The sequence below is a fragment of the Seriola aureovittata genome, chromosome 21 (genome assembly GCF_021018895.1).
Source record: "Seriola aureovittata isolate HTS-2021-v1 ecotype China chromosome 21, ASM2101889v1, whole genome shotgun sequence".
NCBI lineage: Eukaryota > Metazoa > Chordata > Actinopteri > Carangiformes > Carangidae > Seriola > Seriola aureovittata.
The window spans coordinates 21676167-21701285 of record NC_079384.1 but is presented as its reverse complement, the minus strand read 5'-3'; the positions used below and the strand labels follow the sequence as shown (position 1 = coordinate 21701285).

The 25119-nt window shown below is 41.6% G+C and overlaps 1 protein-coding gene across 3 annotated transcripts in view; it reads left to right on the top strand.

Annotated features, from left to right (window-relative positions):
- The window catches only part of jmjd1cb (jumonji domain containing 1Cb), a 123139-nt gene that overhangs the window by 46420 nt on the left and 51600 nt on the right, over positions 1–25119 (top strand). For 2 of the 3 annotated variants that reach the window (XM_056365519.1, XM_056365518.1), the window contains exon 2: positions 2369–2569. In XM_056365519.1, the coding sequence (XP_056221494.1) occupies positions 2369–2569 (201 nt within the window). Of the gene's footprint in view, positions 1–2368; positions 2570–18629; positions 18852–25119 lie in introns of those variants that run through there. The other variant, XM_056365520.1, reaches the window with a different exon arrangement.

The window sequence follows — 25119 nt, the reverse complement described above, 5'->3', positions numbered from 1 at the left end:
AAGAGGACAGGTGACTGCAGGAGTGTTTTTTGGTAGAGGGAAGGGGAAGTGACGTTGAATGAGGAGGGGTACAGTCATTGATTCCTCTCTCTCTCTCTCTCTCTCTCTCTCTCTCTCTCTCTCTCTCTCTAAGAAGATCAGTTGGAGGAGAGAGTGGAAATGTGGTGATGAAGAGGGAAATGTTCCTAATGTGCGCCAGTGACGATAGATAAAGATGGACAACATAACTCCTCCCTAAAAGTGAAGCCAAAACATGTTGATCACCCCCTGGTGGTGGGTCATAAACCACGCCCCCTCCAGACATGGGTCAAACTCAAAAATCAAAGTCCACATCAAAACCTTTTTCCCAAAGATGTTCTCTGTCCTTTAGGTAGTTGTTATCATGCTGATGTATGTTCAAGTGATCTGTGTCTCATACGTTTGGTCTTTATTTAGTTATTTGATGCTATAAAAAGGGGGAGTGACGTAGTGATTGACAGCTGTGATCAAGTCCAGAGTGAGTTGGGTGGATGTGTGGGCGGGAATTCGATACCGCGGCTCTGGCCCCCCAATTACTGCTGCGTAGACTGTGGCTCCAAGATGACATCACCAGTGCAATACTCTTACTTACAGTCATCGGTACACACACACACACACACACACACACACACGCACACACGCTCATAAAATGACACTTTTATACAGCAAATTGAAAGGCTTCTGTGACGTTAGAAAACCTCTACATATGATCAAACTGCATTTAATATTATCTACTTCAAACAGCTGCTGGTGCTGGTGCATACTCTAGTCTGAGCCTGAACTCAGTTGATGTGTATTCAGAACTGTATTGTGTCTGTCAAAAGTTATCAGGAGTTTAGTGTTTAACCTGGTTGGATGTATTTACAGTATCTGTGTTCATGTGTATACTTCTGTACTTCTGTAAATGTTAATGAAATGTGAAACTAGAATTGCACTTCAGCACTTTTGCATAATCCTGCTGACAGACAAACACAGGTGAACACTTAACCTCCTTAGCGGAGGCTTTTCTGACTTGTCAGTGATTTACCTTCCATTTCTACCCATAAGCTATACCGCTTATCATTATAGGACCACAGGAGGGCTGGAGCTGGTATTGGGTGAGGGCAGGGTACACCCGCCCCTTATGGGCACTTTAAAGTCACCAGTTAACCTATCCAGCATGCCTTTGGACTGTGGGAGGAAGCCAGAGTACCTGGGGAGAACCCACGCAGGCACAGGAAGAACATGCAAACTCCACACATGAAGGCCCCTGGCTTAGGGTTCGAACCCAGAACCTTTTGGCTTCTACAGTGCTACCCACTGCACCACCGTCCGCCCTAGTAGTTCACCTAAGTCCCTTTATTATTCACGCTGCATTTTCTGTCAGAGATGTTACTCTTTTTCTTTGTCTCCTCCCACCCCTTCACTTCTTTCCCTTTCTCTCCTTTAGCACTTACTCTTCCTTCTTCTTTTCTTCCTTCCTCTTCTACTCCAGCTCCTTTCTTCTTATTCTTCTTCTTCTGCTCCTGCTTCCTCTCCTTCCTGTCCAGCGTCATCAGAGTTTAGCAGGTTTTAAGGGCCCTAGCAAATGTTTTCAGCTCCATCTCTTCACCTTGTGCCAAATAACAATTAAACAATTATGTATTGGGAATGGCCAGTGAGCCCAGCCCTGGCAGATATGTGCACCCTGAATAACAAACACACACACACACACACACACACACACACACACACACACACACAGAAAGAGAGAGGTGGTAAAGAGACTGACAGGGACGGTTAAAACTTAATGGATTTTTGGACAATTCACCGGCCCACTGAGATGGCGGGATTTCTTCTGGTGTTCTGATGGCTGTTCCAGCTATGACAGATGTGTCCAATGTTAATGTTTTGTGTGTGTGGGTGTGTGTGTGTGTGTGTGTGTGTGAATAAAAGAAGGAAAATCAATGTGTAGCGGTCTATGCTGATGCTGTGCCGAGCTGCCACAAACAAATCTACGTATTAGAAACACTGAGCAGGTTATCTGTCTATGATAAGGACTTTTAACGTTAATGGGCCCAGGCTGGATTCAAACCTGTCTGCCTTTTTCTCTCTTCCTTTCCCTCTTCTTCTTTTCTTTTCCATCTTCTCTTCTTCTCAAGTGTTAAACAATTGAATGTGGGTCTTGGTGTTAAATGGTGAGAGGTCGACCTGCGCTGTAGAAAATATTGTGTCAAAATGCCAAACATTCCAGCTGAACCCAAATGTCCAAACAGGCAGCTCTAACCCGAGTCAACATACGCAACCAAACTACACTCTACACACCTACACACTTGGTTTATTTTTGTTTGTGATGCTGTTATTGAATCTTATTTTTCTGTGTGTTCTGCAGGTATATGTGGAGTTTGATGATCAGGAGTGGGAGAAGAGAGAGTGGGTCAAGGTCTATGAGGATTTCCAGCTGTTTCTACTGGAGCACCAGCTGGTCTGGGCCAAGAGGAAGGAGGGAGCAGGAGGAGGAGCAGGAGCAGGTGGAGGAGCAGGAGGCCTGCTGCAGGCAACCAAGGCCAAACACATACAGTGGCCTGCCCTGGTAAGACCTTTGTTTTCTATTTATAGGCTGGACACAGTAATAGGAACAGTTAGCCGTGTGACTAAGCTGGCTATGATGTTGAACGTTCACTGCAGTATTTACCACAAACTATTGAATGTTTGTTGTTGAAATACAAAGTCTCAGGATCGTTCTGATTGTTCTTCATCCTCACTGTCATCTGTTTGTGGATGTAGGTGGTTACTGAGTGGCAGCCCGGCCTCAGTTACCAGCTTTGTCGTTGCCTCCGTCAGTTTGTTGAGCCTATCTCACAGAGATTTTTGACTCATTTACTCACAGTGTTTACCAGCGGTTCTGCTAAGTGTTTGACTGTGTCTGCTGAGCTCGACCACTCTCAGACAAATACATTTTAAATGTATTTGTCTGAGAGTGGTTTCAACTGGAACGTCCCACTCTGTTGTGGCTGTGTGTGTGCGAGTGTGTGCGTGTGTGTGCGTGTGTGTGCGCGTGTGTGCGCATGCGTCTGATGCTGTGTCTGCTCTGTGTCTCTGTCATCACACACACACATACACACACACACGCTTTGGTGTGGTGGCAGTGTGGTTGCTGTGGTGTTTTTGTTGTTGTTTGTATGTCACTCTGTTTCTCTCACACACACATTCACACACTGTATCATACACACTTCAGACAGTGCTCTCTGTTGACATGCTCATGCTGTGGTTGTGTGAACTCATATTTTGAGTCTGAATGTTTTGGTGTCTGCTCCTGACTGAACGATTTGGTTCATAAGTGTTTGACATTGATGACATTTAGTTTTGGATTGTGTACATGTTTGTGTGTGTGTGTGCCTGACAGTGGCTGCGAGTGTGTGTGTGGAAATGGGATTCAGTGTTTTGATTATGTAATAGCAGAGTGCACAGCGCCATCTGGCACACGCATGGGAGATAAGAGTTCAAAGACTTCTACACAGTTTTTAACTGGTTGTTTTTCTCACTGTCTGACTTTTCACTGATTCGTCATATCACTGCCCTGCTGCTATTGTCATAGCAACAACATCAAAATATAGTACAGTCACCACATTTACAATTGGGAAATGAAGCTGTGAGCTTCAAAAAACTGTGAATAGTTGATTTTTAGAAAAAAATGTCAGATTTAATTGATATCAATGAAATCAGAAGCTTAAAAGATTTCCAAGTAACGCATTAAACAGAAAATGTGAGACACATTTATTTCCTGTGGGACTGAATGTTTTTATTGTAGCTTGAATGTTCTTTTCATTGAAAGCAGCACATTTAAAATAAGACTGTTTAAACAAAAGCTCGACAGACAGACAGACAGACAGACAGACAGACAGAGACACACACACACACACACACAGGAGTTTTAGCTCAGTGAATTAATACAGTCAAATGTAACTGACTAACCACTGGTCCTATCAACATGATACATTTTACCTAGATGAAGTACAGTTAACATCTTAGAGCTAACAATTCGTATATTGTACATTTACACAGCACCAGTTCCATCATCATAGCAGTCATGCCAAACCCACCGCTCTGCAGCTCTCACTTACTTCTTATAACAGAATATTGTTTCCTTCACTTTTTTTTGATGCTGTTAGTCTGATCTCAGTGACGTAAATCAGAAATGATGACCTGACTCTAAACCTAAAGTTTATTATTTTACCTTGAATGAAAATGACTTAATATAGAAATAATCTGTTGATCGCTAACTAATCACTTAATAAATTCAGCTCCACAAACAGGTTGAAGAGTCATTACCTCCATTTCTGGAGCTGATATCTGACAGTAGCCATGGTGTGGCAGTAAATGAATGCTCTTATAGCCACTCACCTCAGTCAGTGTGAGGAATCCCACATAGAGGCAGGTGATGTTATGTTAGCTCTCCTCCTTGAAAACAAATTAGCTGATGACAGCAGAATTGAAAGATGGGGGTGGATGTAGTGTGGTGAGAAACAGAGGACAAAGTGAACGAAGTAAGGACTGTCTGAGCTGACCTGCAACCGAGTTTGTCTGTGGTCAACTCTCGTAGGATTGATCAGTGCCTCAGCGATGCTAATGATAGCAGCAGCAGTAGTAAGAGTATTAATAGAACATGTAATGCTGGTAGTAGTAACAGCTGCAGCTGTAGTAGCTGTAGGTGGAGCAGCAGGATGATGTAGTAATCTGATAACCAGTATTGGAACTGGAAAAGATCCAGATAAAGAACAGGTTGTAACACAGATCTCCAGTCTATTCCATAGACAGATTTATGTCTGTGGATCATTCACGCAGATAGAGTTAAAAAAAAAAAAAAAAAAAAAGTACTTGCAGTAAGAAAGTGACTGTCAGTCATATTTGCAGTGTGAAATTACATTCAATTGTATGGTGAATTATAGCTACTGTGTATTTAGTTATGTGATATCTCTCCTGTGCCCCTCGTCTCTGGCACTATTACCAGCCTGGTAAACACTCTTCTCTGTACTTTACCAACAAGCAGTTGTTTGTCACAAGAACGACAGACAAAAGGTCACAGTCAGCCTGACCTGAGTCACCTGACTGAACTTAACGAGGCTAGGATTGAATGTTTACATACATTACAAGGAAGATGCAGACAGCATGATTGTGTGATTTATGCTCTCAAAGACAGGGGATGTTGTTATTGGTATGGGTATAATTATTTTTTTCATGATTAATTCATTAGTTCTTATTACCATCACTGAACTGCTTGCTTGTACTTGAAGAAAGGCGGGAAGATTAAGGCAGAGGCTTATTGATGTGTGCATGTTTTACATGTGTCTGAACACTTAACACACAGAGCCATTGCCTAAAGCAATATTTTTACATTTTAAGGCTATTATTTTTCCATATGTATAAATGTATGATTTAAATCCCATAGGACATGACATTTGACTACTCAAGTGTACCGCAGAACGCAGTCGTTTTATTAATATGATTTTCCATATTCACCTGTGTTTGCTGTTGTTGTTCGAGGAGACTTGAGACTTTGAGAGGGACAGATTGTTTCATTAGTGAAACGTTGTAGAGCTTTACACCTTATGTCCATCTCCCAGTTGACACTTTTATTGGCTTAGAACCACTGAACTGCAGTTACCCTGTGACCAGCCAATGGGCTTTCAGTGTTTATCTCGTCTTCCCACAGACAGCAGGTACTCAATATCTTACTACTTTACCACCCACTATGTTTTCATTGTTTTGATAGTGTTTTAGATAAAAAAAATGAACTTTTAGGGCCATGTTATTTGGAGCTGTCTATTCTCTTCTCAGTGTGTAGAGAGTGAAATTTAATACGAGATACTATGTGATGCATCCTGTGGTGATATTAGTGCATAGATTTTCAGATAATCCCCAGGTGCTGGACAAATTGGATGACTGCAGTTCCATGACTTCTACCCAGACAAAAGGAAAATCAGCTGTAAAATGAAAAAGATCTCGAAATGACATTGATACAATCTGTATGTTATAGTCACATCCCAATTCAGTCCTGGCTTGGCTGTGTATTTATGTGAAGTTGTGTTTTATTCTGAATATGTGTGCTCATGTTCTAGACAGTGTTTATCGTTGTATGAATGTGTGCATGTGTGTGTGCATGTGTGTTGGTGTAATGAGAGGTGGTCTCAGGGGATGTAAGGCTGCGGTGTCATATCTCCTGTAGGATAACCTTAGCCCTGTTAGCTAATGGAAACTGCTCATTTCATCAGACACACACACACACACACACACACACACACACACACCTTATACATCAGCATGCATATTACTATGCTAGGACTCACACAACACTTCTTATTAAGTGCCAGGGTGCTCCCTTTCTCTGTTAAAAGATGCCTACATCAACACTGATGATAACTGCTCACACACACACACACACACAGCTGAACTGACATACTTTAAAAGATGCCTGTAGTCTCAAAAGGAAAAGCTCACAAACAGGTGTGTGTGTGTGTGTGTGTGTGTGAGTGTGTGAGTGTGTGAGTGAGTGACTGAGCGAGACAGATGACCCTTGTCGTGTGAGGAGCTGCTTCTTTAATGGCAGCAGTCAATTGAGACAAGACCTGCCTCAGGCTGTTTGTTTTCGTTGGGTCTGTTGTGTTGTAAAGTTCCCACTGACCCCACCCTGCTCACATCAGCTCCATAACTCACTGACACATAAACCCCCCCTCCCCCCACACCCACACCCACCCACACACACACACACACACACACACATTTGGCTTTAATTTAGCCCTCTTGTTTTTTCCCTGCTCTTTTTTTCTGTGGTTCTGTTTTACTTATCCACTGGTTTCCCATAGATACAGCTGAACAACATTCTCTGCATTTTCTCTGTTGTTCTGTCATTAAAACACTTTTATTATTGGGTCTCATGCTTTCATGCACAATCATTTATAGAAGTCTATATTATTGTATTCATGTAATGCACTTAGTTTGCGTGTAATATCACTAGTGACTAACATACATAATGCAGTGCTGTGTGTTCAGTGTGTGGCCGACAACACATAAGTCACTTGATAATATTACAGTGTATGTTTACAAAGTGAAAACATGGAGAAGAAGTGCTAGGTGTTGCTTATAGCTGATAAGTTGTATATGCAGAACAGCTGGCTGTCATTAAAGGAATATGATCTACATTGACTGGTCCCCGCCCAGTTTGACTTATGTAGTAAATTCTTCGGTTCTTAGCTAAAATGTTATGATACCTAACACTTTTTGCTGATATGTACATTGTTCTATTTTACTTTTAGAATTTGCGTAAATAAATGAGTTCAGTGACAGATCATAGTGAGGAACCACTCAAAGAATACCAGCTGTAGAAACTGAAACATGGATTTTGTGAATTGAAAATAGTCCAATTCTGCTACCAGTAACTGCCAGAGTAAATGACCTAGTAGTGATCATCATGAACCCATAGCAGTCAAATGATGCTTCTATGATTGTAGCCACCCAAAGGCTACCAAACACACTGTGTATGTGTGTGGTTGCTTTTTGCTGAGTCCAGAGAGACCTGACCTTTACCTGACATTTGTGTGTGTTTGTGTGTTTGTGCACTAACACACCATCCAAGCATGTGATCTCATGCCTTTGGGTGTACATTTACTATACAGACACATCACATGAAAATACCTCCACTCACTGTCTGCGCTTCAGTACAGACACAGATGCATGCACAGATATATGAATGCACATATGCTCAAACACCTGGACATCCCACACACACACACACACACACACACACACACACACACACACACACAGCAAGTCTGACTGTGGCTGCTCTGCTTTCCTCTATATTGTTTTTGTTCACAAGAGAGGAAGTGCTGCCGAGGGACTGATAAGGTGTTTAGTGAGGCAGGATTTACTGTTGCCTCTTTACTGTCTTCACTCTCCATTTTCCTCTCACATGGTCTCAGACAGCAGAGATGTAAATGCTCTGACTTTGTGTGTTAAAAGTGATGTTGTTGTGATTGTGATTGGTCTGTTTAAAATGACAGTAAAAAGTTCCTGTGTAAGGTTCAGTCTCCTTGTCTAACTCTTTACATGCTGTAAATGTGTTAATTCACATTACAGTGTTGCACCACATTAATCATGAAGATGCAGCGTTTAGTACAAAGAAATGAGATAACACTGAAATTCACAACAACTCAGACTTTCCACTCAATGCTAGCAGCTATCAATTGGTCTATGCCACCGACATTAAGTATTTTCAGTCCAGCATTGTTTACATCCATGTTTACGAGCTTGCAGTCTTCCTCCTATCTGTCTTTGTTGGTGCGTTGCTGCATGTATAGGTGCCTTACAGCCACCTGTAGATCAGCAGGAATAAAGTGAAGCCTTCAGCAGGAATGTGTACTGCCTCACCCATGTGCATGCTCATGCATGTGCATCCTCGTAGAGATAAACAAACAGAGACCAACTCCCAGAAATACATGAATCCATGAATACAAAGTCCACATTTGACAGCAGTCCTCCTGGGCTGTGAGCTCGTCAGCAGTCATCAGCCACAGGTTCAGCGTTGATGTATTTACACGATTACATCGTAATAGAATAACCACATGTGTGCTTCACAGACAATGTAGTATCTGTAAACATTGTACTAAATGTAGCACAGTGTAGTAGCAGAGAGTGTGTTTGTCTGTTTTTCTGGCAGTGCTGCTTAAGTAACAGAATGACTTCTGCAAATAATGATTGAATAATACTGGATTACCTCAGACTCAGGTGTGGCCAGCCACGAGTCAGTGAACATAGCAGAAAGAAACACTGTCTGAACACGGTTCCTGCTAACTTTGATTTCATCAACCAGTGTTTCTCTTTCTGTCTCTTACACACACACACACACACACACACACACGCACACACACACACCATCACACCTTTTATGTGAGGACGGCTACCAACGTGCAGGATGTGATATAACTGTCTGATGTAACAGATCTTTAGTGTATGTGATTGATCTAATATTAATAATGTACGTGAAGCACACTGCATTTAGTGAAGTATGAAAGTGTGAGTCTTATATACAATCAGAGGAAACAGACTCTTCCCTTTTAAATTTCCTCATATTGACAAAACCCACATAACTAGAACATCATCCTTATTCCTGTGTTAAGGTGGAACTGCTGGACTCTGCTAATGACAGCAGTTACTATCAGTAAGTTGATTGGGTGATCTCAAAGTCTACTGCTGTCTTAAGACTGTGGTGTCATTTGAATGCTTTTAGACCTGAGCATTGCGTTTTATGCAGTCGATCACTTCTTTCAAACGGTCTCAGGGACCAGGTTGGTATCCAGGTCACTGCCCTCCAGTGGCTTGCCTCCTACCTAACAGTTAGGACTTTCTCATCACTTGTAGAGGTGGAAGTTCTTTGTAGGGACCATTTCATTTGCCTTGTGCTCCTTTAAGGCTCCATCTATCGTAAGCAGGGTGTCTCTTTTCATTGTTATGCTGACGATACTCATTATACTTTCCACTAAATCTCGAGAATGCTAATTCAGTGGAGTCTGTTCCTGACTGCCTCCAGGATGTGATATCTATTGATATCTAGTCTTCATGGTCATGCCAGAAACAGAAACCTTGGTGTGTTGTCAATGGCCTTTAAGTCCTTAATGACCTAAGTGGTTATCATAATCTTTTATTTATTTATCTTTCAGTTTTTATTCTGTGTAATGTTTTACATTTGTGTATATATTGTGATATTGCCTTGTATTTTATCCTCCCCTTTCATTGTTTATGTTTATGTGCCTTATCTCCACTGTTGCAGCTCATTGGTCAACTCTGGTTGTTTTTAAATGTGTTCTACACATGAACTTGACCTGACTACTGTAGATAGGTAGGCGTGGGTTATTAGCTCTTTGTTAGTTTAGCTGATAGGATCCATGTGGACTCCACACACTCTGCTGAAATGTTGGGTCATTAGTCACACCTGACATTTGGCTGCATACACTGTCCCGTTAGTGGAGGTAATAAAGCAGATAGTGTCTGTGTTTATCTAGTTATTTTCCTGACTGTTGATTGTACTGTGCTTACAAATGGTGTCTCTGGGCTTCCCCACACTGACACAACAGCTTTATTTTACCAGTTTATCAGCTGGGGACCCCCCCCCCCCCCCCACACACACACACACACACACACACACACACTCCCTTCTCTCTTTCCTTTCCCAAGTGATTGCCAGCATTACATGACAGCAGAGAGAATAATGAAGCAACATTGTTTAACTGCTCTCGTTTGTACACTGATTCTGATAAAAGCTGTTATTTTACAGCAGCATTATCTTCTTCCTCCCAAAAAGGCCAAAACACAGTTGTTTATTAAGTCGCTGGCAGCCTGTACCTGCTGTTGACTCTTGAGACAGATTTTTATTCATCTGCACGGCTCTGCTCTGGCCTCCCCCAGTTCTGACGTGGGATCAGATCTCATCTGTCACCAGAGAGAAATCCAGCGAGTGGAAGACGAGAGGAGGAGAGAGGAAGAGAGGCAGGGGGCAGACTGGAGTGACTTAGAGAGAGGGAGAAAGAGACGGTTTCTGTTCTGTACATCTGTCTATTGTTCCCTCAGCCACATACTTACCTTTGCTGTGTGTGTGTGTGTGTGTGTGTGTGTGTGTGTGTGTGTGTGTGTGTGTGTGTGTGTGTGTGCGTGCGTGCGTGCGTGCGTGCGTGCGTGTCTCTCTGCGGTTGCATCTCAAATCCAGATATTACATCATCTCTCCGTCTCCCACTGAGCATTGAGTACTGTGTGAACTCATTACACACTCTGTGCAGACTCCCATCAAAGGCACAAAGTGAATGACCAGACGACACCCAAGGGCAGAGAGACAGAGAGTGAAAGTGAACAAAGAGATGACAGGAGAGAAAGAGTGGCAGCCATGCTGCATCATACCATCATAAGAAATGGAGGAAGGATATAGAATATTTAATATACATACTCGGCTCCTCATATGGATTTTCATTAGACTTTCTCTCATGGCACTTTGCTGTCAGTTGCTTTAAATTCTCCCAAGTTATCAACACACAGTTGGAGAAATCTCTGCTCTGCATGAGTTGGACTCTGATTGGCTCATTTCACTGTTTATTTTACTGGATCAACCAAAAACACACATCAGGTTGTTTTATCTCAAGCAATAGAATTTAAAGAAAAATACCTTTATCTTTATTTCCTCATATCTTGTTGCCATATAAAATACTTCATAGTTCATGATGGAAGACTCAATCCATACAGCACAGCCCTGCGTACATGTGTTGCCCAGTGGAAACCCTGCAGGTCAGAGAGGGGAGGTCTGTCCCTGCTGTAACTGGAGACAGGCTGTTGAGCTGACAGGCCACATGACAGTGTGTCTGTCTGCCACCTCTGTAGCAAAGGCAAATGGTGCAGAGCCAACGTTAAAACTAATAGGACACTTTATTTTAACTGGCACAACCACACACACACACACACACACACACACTTTCATGCTGCTCTCTGGCTGAGTGCCCACGTGCTGCTACACACTGTTATCCAGCAGAGTTCTCCTCTGTCCTAATTTCAGACAGACAGACAGACAGACAGACAGACAGACAGACAGACAGACAGACAGACGGAGACAGAGAAGCTGTATTTCACAGATCTTGTTCATGTTAAGAACTGAGGGTTATGGTGTGTGTGGAGTGTGTGTCTTTTCTTTTTTTTTTTTAGAAATTAATTCCTGAGCAGGTTTTATCTTTAGCTGCTGCCAGCATAGAAGATTTCATGCAAGTATCCATGAAGAGCTGCTATAAATATCTTCCTAAAACAAACCTCCCAGTTTGTGATTTGTAAACACGTAGAATCTGTCAATCTCTGTTAGTTTTTACTCATATTCCCACAGAGAATCAGAGGGAAATGACTGCTGAGATGAAGAGATCAAATGATTCATGTCAGTTTTTTCTAACGGCAACATTGTTATTCAGTTGTGATGAAAGTGCTGTACACTGATCAGTGTGTAGGAAGGAAGGATTGATTGAAGAAGGCGATGGTAGATACATGCATGTCCACAGTCAGATATACAAAGGCTCACTGAGTGTCACATTATCATATTCACACCTTCACATGCACAAAACAAATGCTTAATGATTGATAAATTCACAATGAAGCCGACCTCTATGAGACACACAGGGAGCGAACGCAAGTAGATGCTGAAATGCCTCTTTGTTGTTAAAGGTTACAGTTGCCCCAGTGCTCCATTGTCAGTCGTCTGAAATGACAACCATGTTTATGTTACACAGTCTTATGCTACTAAGTTCATTCCTGCATGAGATGGTACAGCCGCAGGATATTTTAGCAGAGGCTTGATATGTAGATATGTGTCGTTTATTTTACCAGCATGTGGTCTTCTAAGTTCATTTTTAGAACAGAACGTTTTTATGTCAGTAACAAAACTGAAGTATTTGCTTTGTTCTTTTGTCTCGTCACACCACAAATTCGATGTGTCCGGTGTATTGTATACTGTATTGTTTGAGTAGTCAGACATCTGAGCTTAGCTTACAAGGGTCAAACTGAATACAGCAAGACACTTTTACCTCAGCTAAACGTTAGTTATTGTGTATGGAGTGACAACTCATAGGGGCCTGCTTGGGAACTACTACTACTACTACTTTTTGGTCGTCTAGGTGAATCAGGCTGCATGATTGGAACAGTATTTCAGTATTGGTGCCTTGTACATAGATGTTAGGAGTGGATACAAGGTAAACTCATCTGACAAAGAGATGTTTTTTCCAGAAGAGATCCGCAACTATTATGGCTTCTGTTAAACATGCCAGTTCTTTGGAGGGTGACCTTTTATTCTTTGGTGGTGCCTGGGTCAGTGGAATGTGTTTGTCACTGTCTGAGAAAGGCTTTTTAACAAGCTGAAGGGGCATTTTAGTGACATTACTGTCTGCTTTTCTCTGCAGCCTCACAGACTGAGGCCGGGCCACACTGCTCAGCTCACCTGTGCATCACGATCACAGAACATCCGGGTTTTCATCTGTGTTACAGGCTAAAGCAGCCACACAGCCTGCGTGAGAGGCATGTGTGAGGCGCAGCTCAAGCGTCACTGCAGCGCTGCATCTGCAGTTTGGAGCCTTTACATGTGAGGCACGCGGTTCTCAGTAAGAATTGACGGTGAAAAGATCTGTTGATAGGCGAAATTATACCAGCATTTAGCCTCTGAATGAGGCTTAACAGAAATAACATGACTACTTTCTTCCCACTTTCTTTTTGGCACGCTCATCATGTTTATTATTATTGATGTCCATCATCAAAACTCTGTGTTTAGAGATAGGCGTGTCAGCAGACACTGGTGGTGTGGACACACATGCGTGCGAGCTGCAGCATTCAGTGCGGTAGCCTTCATGCACAGGTGAGGTAAGCAGTGTGATTGGGGCCTTACATAAATAAACAGTCTGTGTCCGTTTGCATGAATGTCATCATCCCCAGCTCTGATTTTTCATCTGCTGGTGAGACTAGCATCCTATCGGTCTACCTTAAAGTGACAGAGCAGAGGGGAGGATAGAGAGAATGAGAAATTAGACTGGTATAGATAGATGTTGTCATTGTTTCAAATCCCTGACATAATGGACTTGATTGAGTGTGACTGATAACATCAATCAATCATCTCTACTACAGTAGTTTAAACATGATGATGGCTTCTGAAACGGCCGTTTCAGAGTTTTCAGAAACACACCAAACACTTAATATTTAGTTGTAAGTGAAAAGGCCTAAGATTATAGTTATTGTCTTGTTAGGTGATTTGTTTTTGTGAATCAAAGCAGTGGTCACATTGTGCAGTGTGGCTGTAACTGACCAACATTTGGTCAACGTGGTCAAATTCAGTTCCAACTCCCAGAGTTTCTCTTAATGATTCAGATCATACTCTCATACATCTTCACTCTACCTGCTCACTGTACCTCTTAAAATAACTGGAAATGCTGTTACAGTACTATAATAATCATACCGTCATGGGAGACCCCTAGCAGTCAGCCCAGATCTCCTCTGGTCTTCCACTGAACAGTAGCTAGATGGATGAAAACTGACAGACTTTACTTTGTAGGATTTGCCTGAGCCTTTTATTAGTCACTCAATCTGTGTGTCCATCTGCCCGCAGGTCTTAGCAGAGCACTGTGTCCTGTTGTCGGACTCATGATGCACAGTTTAAAAAAAGAAAAGAATGAAAATCAATGCAGCAGAAGAGATATCGTTCATATCCCACACATTCCTCTGTCTCTGTCAAAACTTGGTGCCTTCATTACCCACAATGCAACTCGACCACCAACGGTTTAGTCAGAGATTGGTGTGTGTTATGCTAGTAGCAGCTTCTGTAGTCACAAATGGCTAGTCTCAAGCAGACGGGGGTGGGGGTGGGGGTGGGGGGCTACAGGGGGCTTGTAAACTCACTTCTTTTTAACTCCACACCCCCAGATTTTATTACTTTTGTAGTTTTCAGACCCACTCACTTCAGGACATTAATAAGACGTCTTACAGCTACCTCCGGAGACGCTAATGGCTTTAGGTCACATAATGGAGTGCAGTGGTACAACTTTTCATATGTGCATGCCCCAAATGAAAGTTGTGCTTCCCAGCAGCAGACCAGACAATATATAGAGCACATCATTGTAAAACAAGACAATGACTATCTACTCTCACAGTTAAGGTTTAGTTACAACTCTGGACTTCTTCTAGAATTTAAAATGTTGATTAGTACTGGGTAAAGTTTTCTCAATGAACAACAGGCATTGAGTATTCAGCCAAACCGTAGAGTAAATAGTTCCGGTATCACAACATGAGATTGTGGCCATTTGTGTCTCGGTCTTGGTTTCAGAATCATCACAGCCTTATGAAATAGACATCATCACATGAAGCAGATGCAAAACACTTTGCCTGAATTTCCTGTGCTTTAAACTTAATTTACTACAATGATATTTTACACTGCCATAAATATCAGTGTAAAAACTCACCAGGTTATTTGCTGGTTGAATCAGCCTACTACTGAAAGAGAGTTTGATTAGAAACAAGCATTTAGAAATGAATTAACACTGTATTGTTAAGTCACTGTGATGGTCTTCTTTACTTCTTTGAATGAAGACAGTCAGTGATGTAGAAGTAGGACGAAAGAGTGAGAGTGTAATATCTTTGTTTGAATTTTCTCTTTCCTGGCTACAGACTTCTCAAGTCCTGCCATGTTACCTAGCAACAATGGCCCACTTTGTAAAATGAAATACATTGCACGCACGCACGAACGCTCGTGCGCACACCCACACACACACACACACACACGCACGCACACACACACACACACACGCACACACACACACACACACACACACACACACACACAGACAAACACAGACTCAAATAGATATCAGCAGGCATCTTGTTATCTGGTAACTGCACTGGGTCTGTTGATGATGACAGGAGAACAAAGGAAGGAGAGTGAGAGTGAGTCTCACACATAGCTTTCTCCTTTGAAAGCAGTGTCTCTTAACTGTGCCCACCATTGCATTGTGGAATGCATCTGTATCCACTGCAGCAGTCTGGGGCTTGTGCCTTGCTCATAGGCTTGTTAGCCAGCCAGTGAGGAAACCAGTCAACTGTGTGAGATTTAGTTTTGCTGGAAATTGGGTCAATAAAAATGCCAACCCCTCCTCTGCCTCTCCCTCTTTCTCTCCCCCTGAGCAGATGGAGCTGGGCTCGTGTAATCTCCTGCCTCCCGTGGATCTGTGTGTGCATGTGTAATTATAGTTTACCTTTAAAGCAGCAAGATCCACAGAAAAAACATTTGTCTCCCTGCACAGAAGCAGGCATCTAACAAACAAACAGTAGCAGCAGAACACAGGAAGTGTTTCGGTCAAACTTTTAATTCACTTTTTTTCAGACTTCTCTCAGGCCTCCAGTTTAGAAGATAAGACTGAGATGGAGTGTGTCATGCTCTTCTTATGTACCTACCACTACCACTGCACACATGTACACTTCACATTCTGTGTGTTTGTTCAACTGGTCTATATGTTTGCTGTTTTATTGTATATATTATTGTTTGTGATACAAGATCTGTAGTGTGTGTGTGTGTGTGTGTGTGTGTGTGTGTGTTTTAATCCTGCATCCATGTGGCAGATGGACTGCAGAATATCACTGCACAGCTGTGTGTGTGTGTGTGTCTTTCTGTGTGTGTACTGTTACAAATATGCTGAGTGATGGAGTGATTAATCAGAGCTGGTTTGTGGTCAGCTGATGAGGTCAAAGGTGACTGTTTAGGACGTGTGTGTCTGCCAAGGTTCAGCAGCAGGGCAGCCAGCTCTATTTAAAAGCAAACTCTATGCAGTCATCTAAATGTCTCCTCATTCGCTTTTCTGTGTGTTCATAATTTTTTGAAAAAAAAAAAATTATATTTTGATGAAACATAATTATTGATGATCTTTGTACAAAACAATGAATAAAAATGAGTCACAATTAGATTGCATCATGAATTACGTTACATTTCATCATCGAAAGAAAACAAACAAGTAATCTGAAGGATTAAGGAATGGACAGTCAGCTGTCTGAACTGGTAAACCAAATCTTTGCAATCCATTTTCATTTTTTACATTTTCATGTAAAAATCAAATGGAGAACAGATGATCCCAAAAGAGGAAGAGGAGATACAGATACATAAATACAGTGTTCATTACACAGGGCCAAATTATTGAAATAAAAAAGAAAGAAGATATTTTTGCACCATATTGGGAGACCTATACAAATAAAAATCCTTCAAACGACTGGTACAATTTAAAGACATTCTCATGTCGGCCAGCTGAGTATAGTTTCACCTCTCACCGGAACTGGAGTTCAAAGCGTCTAGTGTCTCCAGAGGGAGTTGTCTGATAAATGTCCCCATGATAAATGTCACTGTTGGTCATAAACAATGTCTCCAGTTTTTTAAATGTCCATCCTTTGTCTGACAGTGTTGGGGTGCAACAGATCGCTCTCCAGTCAGCTTCATAGGTTGGATTAAAACAGTACACTGGTGGTCTTACCTGGCCTGATAGATAATAATCCCTCCCCTCAGCTAATGTTGTGGTGGACCAGAACAATGTGTGTAGCTGTAGTAACAGTACACACCAAGGATTTTACTGAAATACTAACTTTAAGCAAACAAAGACATGTCTCCATCTGTCACACTGACAAACTCACATGTGTTCAGTTCACTTCAGTGACATTGCTCATCTTGAAACATATGTCAGGTCTTCTGATGTCTTCATGTGACCTTGTGTGAATGATGCATCAGAACCTATCTGTGTGTTTGATGAGAGGCTGCTGTGAAGAGTTCTCGAATTGGGACAAATGATAATTTTGTAAACTTTCCTTTAATGGTGAGGCATTATAGGTCAGTACGTCTAGTCAGTGTTTTTCAGAATGACTCAGAGGAAGTGTGTTGAAAGTATGACAAAGGCTAAAAATACTCAGAATAGCTCAGAGGGATGTGACGGGTAATTGTGCAGCTTCCTACGCCTCTTTTCAGCACAACCACAACACTTGAAAGATTCTGTAAACCTGTAAACAGTCTGTCCCTCTATGTTCTACAGTTACGAGGGAAAACACTTGGTGGCAAATTGTTGTTCAATCCAGAACTTTTAATAGTAATAAATGGACACATCACTCACCAAAACCAGCAGCTGTCAAACTAACAGATATTCTCTGCTACATGGTGAATGCCTCAACTAGTTTGTAGAAGGTTGCAGATGTACCATTGTTGCTGCTCTATCTGTAGTGCACAGTGGGTTTAACTGAGATTTTTCACTGAAAACAGCTACTGCTGCTGCTGCTGCTGCTGCTGGAAACCAGGCTTATGAAAGACTGTGGGCCATAAAAACAAAACAATGAGCTGATAGAGGCTGAAAGGCCCCAAAGTCCTTGGGGAGCTTGATTATAATTCTCTTTGGGTTGATCACTACAAGCAGCCACTTGCACACTACACATAGTCAATTGAATGACCCATAAATATAAAAGTATTTTTTAATGCAACTTTAAATACAGCATCTCAGTCTTCATCGTTATCAAACTGTAATAACACAATCCTATAAACATATTAGATCAATATAATGAATCAGATTCACTGTCCCTCCATAATTCTATATAGACAATGAACATTACTGGACAGTATGAAATACAGTATATACATAAAGAAATGATGCATGTACATGCACACCAAGTGGAAAAGAGGTCTGAGAGTAGAAACAGTGGTTCATGGTATCAGCTCTGCTTTAGCCTTTTTTGCCTCAACAGGTGTGTGAAGAAGTCTTGAGTCTTTCCCTCACTGCTGTGTCTTAAAACAAAGGTGTTTGTGTAAGGAAACAATTCTCAATAAAGCTGAGTTGAACAGATCAGAGAGGGGGAGGAGTGTGAGGCAGGCAGGGAGAGAAAGTGAAAGAGAGAGCAAGTCAGACAGCATGGTGAGTAAGAGGCAAGCCTGCGTCACACGGGGGGGGGGGGGGGGGGGGGGGGGGGGGAGTGTTGGCCGGCCCTGCCTCTGTCCCTCCCTCCCTTGCTCCCTCCCTCTCTCCTCTCTGTCCCTCCAAGCGTCAGCAGCAGCTAAAATGTCGGCTGTGTAGCTCGTCCTCTGCTCTGCTCTCTCTCCCTCTTGGCCATCTGTCTTTTCTTACCACCAGAGGAAACCACACTCTCTCTCTCTCTCTCTCTCTCTCTCTCCTTCTCTCTGCCTTTTGTACCCTCGTCATTCTTTCTTCTGTCTCTCCCCTGCCTGTTGGATCAAAGCTAGTTTTGCCAAGTGTTTTTCTTCAGAGCCACTGCTCCTTGACTCCGTTTGCAGGCGGAGGAGAGAGGTAATGTTACAGTTTTATATGCTCTGCTGTTCCTCACATTCAGTTTTTTTCTTTTTAAGACTTGTCGCTGTTTTTCATTTAAAACCAGAGTAGAGTTTGATCCATGAGACTGAACGGATTGAAATGACTAAGTGCCGGGAGCTGTGGATATTTCCCAGAATAGATGTACAGTCATCCTGATCTATTCTCTCCTTGTACTCGACATGTAGGGTGTGTGTGTGTGTGTGTGTGTGTCTAGTAGAGTGTGTAGCTTGTAGCGCTCTGAGGATGCTGTTTGAACTGTAATCTACTGCTGCTTCTACACCACCTCACTACATAGTCTACTACAAACAATGCTGTAATCTGTACCACATCTTAATCCAGTTGGAGCTTGTTACACTTTGTAGTGTTTGTTTTAGAGCGAAAAGGGAAAAATTTTATAATTTGACAAAAATATTATAGATTTAAAATATGATAGTACTTGTGAATTAATTAGTTTTTTTTCTTAAATTCAGTTTTAATTCTTGGCTTGTTCAGTTCTTTTCTACGATACAGATTTTGCCATTAGCATTTATCGGTGACAGCAGCCATTAAATCTTTCTCAAACTCTGTTCTGGAAGCTTCCAGCACGCTTGACTGTGTTTTCATCAGCAGAAGTTACCTCCACCTTTCCCTGTGGTTGATGTGGTCATTCATATCATGTGTCGCAGTACATGGTGTGTTTGCAGAGTGTCTGATTCATTATCATACGGGATAATGCTCAGCTCTGAACATGGCTCACAGTGATGGCTGCTCTCTGATAATTTTGATTTCCAGTATCTGCTGGCTTCTGCATCATGATTTCATCGGCTTTGAGAAGTCACAGACACATCTATCATGTGACTTTTTTACTTGCAAAGCTAATGCATTTTGCATAGCTCTAAATGTACAACAATGTCCGGTACTCTAATACAGACTTTAAAGGGACACACCACTGATTTCACTTTTAGAAAATCACTTTAACCGTCATAATGAGTCCTACTCAGCCTATAAAGACCGTGTCTCCTGTGTCATGTCTGAGAAAACTAACTGTGGCAGTGTCATCAGGGTTTTCTTGGATTTAGAGAATCCAGTGTTTTTGGAGCTTGACCCATAGTGGGGACTCTCTGTTTCCATATTATATGGAAGTGTCATTCTAAATTCCTGGAGTGATCCTTTAATAAGCATTTGAATGTCCCCTGGGCAATATCTCTGACAAGATGGCATAATTAACTGACAAAATATTTATGACATCTTCATATAAAAGTTAATACAAACACATTGATTATGATTTGTTTTTTATTTAGCTGTGTTTTTTGGAAATTTTATGAGCATCGAGATGACATGGAGTTCAAAACTCAAAAATTAAATTTCAAATTTCCCAAATTAATAATAACAGTTAAATTATCAAACAACTCAAATAAGTGCAGCAGCATTCATTTTCCAATTTGACTGGTTATGTGGTTATATGTTGTACATCTACACGCTACAGGGCAGGGACAAAATGCACATGAAATTGAGTTGAATTAAATAACTGTGGTTTCATCTCAGTTACCACTTTTACTGCTCTTACTTCCTTCCAGTTAATGAGCTCAGTTCATCTGTGTTGATGCACTTTTTGATGCACAACTGATACTGCAGTCAAGCTGTCGCCTTTGGATCTCTGTTTGTTGTCTTATGGTTTATTCTGACCGATTAACCTCATTAACAGCTCAGTCATTCTGCTCTTTGGCTTCAACATAATATAACCTACATTTTGAGTAGAGTTCTGATACTGATACTAATATTGGAAATGCCTCCAATACTGTCTAAAATACGGTATTTGATGTCGGCCAGTATGTGAGTCTATGCACTGATCTGATACAATGTAATTTATTAATAAACTTTATAGTTTCACACTCAGATAAAACAGCAGTTTTGCTGGAAATCAATTCTTCTTCAGTGCTCTAAAACAGTAGCTTACACAGGAGTTGTGGCAACTACTGTTTTTGAGCAGCAAAAAAGAATTGATTTCTGGTAAATAGTGTAACTTTAGCCGTTAGCAAAATGTCAGCAATATGGCAATGTGTTACACTGGAAAGTCTCACCAGTAAAAATGCAACATGTACAGTATGCAAGGCTTTAATTTCGAGGGGTGGCATTAGTGTAAGGACCCCTAATATAGCAATCACATCTCATCCATAGAGCGTTAGTAGTATACAGCTGTTCAATTTGTTTTGTAACGCAATGGTATCAGATCAGTACTTACAACTTCAGGTAACAGAATCAGTATCGGGCAGGATACATTTTTAGTGGAACATCTCCATCTCTTTTTCCTTTGTTTTGTCTGCCTCTATGTCGATGTAAGTATGTAGGTTGTCTCCCAGTGCCAGAGTTAAAACTCCAGGTGCTGGTTGGTTCCCTGTAGCGTGGACTAGCTGAAGGGTGGCTGAGTGTCAAAGTGGAAAAGCACTCAGCCACCTGCTTGATGGAGGCCAGAGCACAGGCAGAAACACATTTCTGTTCATTCTGCTCTGACGTGTCATTTATCCTTTATATAGCTGCTGGTGTCTCACACTAAAGACTGGGCATGAAATAAATTGTCATTCTTTGAATCAGTGCCATGTGTATTTGTGTTTAACTGATCGAAAGTTTGTAATAATAGGTGAATCATAGATTTAGTTTGCTTTAACTACAGGGCCTGTATTGCTGAATCTGTATGGGATTAAATCTGTTCATAGTCACATTGTGGGGACTGGGCTTCCTCTTTGGGACAATACTCGGTTTAAGATGATGTTAGACTAAGGGTTAGGATTTAGGTAGGTCTTCAAGAAGGATTTAATGTCCTCTGAAGTGATGGAAAGGTGTGTGTGTGTGTGCGTGTGTGTGTGTGTGTGTGTGTGCGTGTGCGTGTGTTTGTGTGTCTAGGAAAGGAGTTGTTGTACTGTGACCTATTTAGAGAACACGACTCATCAGTGCAGCATTGCCTGACATCCTGCAAATCCTCTACCATTTTACACATTTTTTCCTTGTGATGAAAGAATTATGTAAAATTACTAAAATGTTCAAATGTCTTTTTATCTGTAAAATACTTTTTACATCCACACATTGTTGTCATTCTGAGAGTTTAACCGTTACTTTGCAACATCTGGCAGCTGGAGTCAGGAAACAAAATAAGGTCCAAACCGTGTTTTTTATGTAATACTGTGAATTCTGCTCAGCTTAATGAGCTTTTGACTCCAGCCCTGTCCGGTCCTAAAATGAATCCAAACAAGAACAACGAGAGAGCAGTTGACTTAATATTTAGAAGCAAATATTCATTAGTTTAAAAAGAACAAAGCCTTTTCTTCATCCATCATCATCCTTAATGGTCTTCATCACTTGCCCCGTTCCCACCAAAGCAGTAACGCTGGTCACACCTGTGTTGTGACCTCTGTATGGGTCAACTCTACTGGGACCCGACAGGCTTTGGTGATAAAGCATCTCCATCAGTGGAAAATTAAATGAAGTCAGTGTTCATGTCATTTATTTAAAAAGATTTTTTAAAAAAAAGACAGTGAGAGAAGATAATGAAAGTGTACGCACATGGACAAGTGAAAGAGGGACAGTGCATGTAGATAGAAGTAAAACTTAAATTTGATTTCCTTTTTTTCACTCTAACTGTTTGGTTCATCAGTGAAGTGTGTAGAGCTCCACCGCAGACTGTATCATAGCTGAGTGTGCTCTTCTCTCTTTCTTTGAGTAGGAGCTACTCGGTACAGTACCTAAGAAATTTGGTGTGTGTGCATGTGTGTGTGTGTGTGTGTGTTTGTGTGTGTGTGTGTGTGTGTGTGTGTGTGTGTGTGCGTGTGTGTGTTTACCTCATTTTTCTATTACCTGCGTCATGTCATGTTCACATCATTCCACCTCCTGTTTCTGCTGATACTAGAGTATCATGCCACAAACACAAATGCTCCATGGAGGCCAAAAAACACATCAGTGCATCTCCCTGTGAAAGCTCATGTGACTTCACATTAGTGCTGACATGTTGTAATTAACTGAATGGCTAATTCCCAGAAAATAATTTCCAGCTATTTTTTATAATTGATTCATCTTTTAATGCTACAATATGCAAGTTCTGTAAATCAGCTCGAGAAGGCAAACCACTCTGCTCCTTCACCCTGCTCTGTTAAGCTCCACCCAGCCCTCCACCCACATCCCGCTGAGTTCTCTGTCTCAGCTGATGCACGAATCAGATGCTTGTTAGCCTGAAAGTCAGACTTAGCCATGTCTTCCAGCAGTTAATACTAGCTTACAATGTCTTTGCCAGAAGTGTAGAAGACCAGAAGCATTCACATATTGATTGACAGCTGTGAGCTCCCACCCCTGACTTTGGCCTTCTGTGACTGGTTTCAAGGACAACACTCACTCAGAAACTTTGGGAGGGAAAATCTCTGCCCTGCATTTTTTTAATCTGACAATTGATTGATCGATTTAAAAACACTGATTAATCAATTCTAAAGTAAATAATATTAGTTGCAAAACTACAGCGCTGTCACTCCAGAAATCCATCAGTGTTCAAAAAGCAAATATTTGACCATTACCTTGATGTTTTTTCTTGTTTTTTTCTTGGCCACATAGATAATGGGTTTTTCTGATGGTTTCTATTCTCCTGGCCACTGTAGCTACACAATTCTCACTTGTTTCTACTGCTGGCCCTTTTCTGTAGTCACCATCCAGCTGTATTTCATTTGCTGTATTACAAAAGCTGATGATTACTGGTATGGTTCATGTGATCTCATGTTGTTCTTCTTTAGCTTCCCCTTACTCAGTGGACCATTTCTACCAACCATCATGTTACGTTGGTGTTTCTTTTTTGCCAAAATGACAATGGGTGAGCTCCTGTGTCACTGACAGTAGACTGCATGTGAGATGACACAAAGCAGCAGAGAAAAGCTCCTCTCTCTCTTAATTTGTCAAATTTGTCAAAAATGTCTTCTTCTGGTGTTTAATTTATGAGATGTAAATCCAAACTGATTTCCAAATATAACTCTCTCAGACTCTGTCTGGTCCTAGGGGTGGGTGATTTTATATTGTGGACGATCTTACTTTGGTATATGATCTACTTTTCAGAAGAACCATAAAGATAGTGTCATTAAAAGGTGCTTTATTTAGATATTTAACTTTAAAAGTTCAATCGCTGCTAACCAGCTCACTGTTAGCAGTTAAACAGTTAGCCGGCTAACTGCAGCTGGCGACAACAGCCTCTGCGAGCAGTGGGACCAAATACAAAGTGGGACAGGCCGGGGCAGCGACTGATCTTCCTAATTAAGATATGTACATATAGCACCTCATACATAAATCAATAACAGTGCTGGCCAAAACTAATATTCCATACAAACTAAGCAAAAGGTGTGATTGGTTGTGACACAATTTGTAAACAGAAGACAGCATTGTGGGCGAAGAATAGCGGCTAGTGGACATACAGCCGAAAGAGTCAAAGATACAGATCACAACTTCCGGTCAGGACTTTCAGAATACAGTCTGACTGGGAAAAAGATGCAGAGATCTGTGAGTTGGGCCTTTAGCCTTAAGTTGAAAGAACAAGTTTTGTGTCCAGACGACCATATGCACAACTAATCATGTGATCACATGACATCATGTGAGTTCATCTAACTCTGTGGGGATATGCAGATTCTGGATTGCGTTTCTACCAAGAAAGATTGTCATATAATGTTTGGCCAGATCGCCCTCCCCTACCGGGTCTGTCGCTCTCCCTCTCTGACCTTCATCAGATAATGGCCTCCTGGATGACAAAGCTTTAGTGTGTGTGTGTGTGTGTGTGTGTGTGTGTGTGTGTGTGTGTGGGAGGTAGCCTCTCGAGGTCTCTTAATGATGCATGAGCTCCATCATCCCCTCTTCAGTTCCTTTACATTCTGCTGCACTTCTCCTTATCAATTATTCACCACACACACGTGTCACACACACACAGAGCAGTGGAGGATGCGTTGTGTGTTCATGGAGACTGATCTTCTGCCGGCATTTTTCCATGTCTGTCCTCTTCAGATACTAATACTGCTGGGAAGCTTGTGTGTGTGTCTTTGTGTGTGCGTAAATATGCTTTGTCATTACATCGTCGTTGTCTTTATTTCTGTGCAGATCCATCCATGTGTGTTGTGTACTGACAGTAAGTGAACGTGTCTCTCATCTGTTCATCCACTCTCCTGCTGCCTGTCTGGAAATACACAGTGACAGAATGCTTTTTCCTGGCACACTGTGGCAGATGTGACCTAATTGTGGTTGAGTGGTGTGT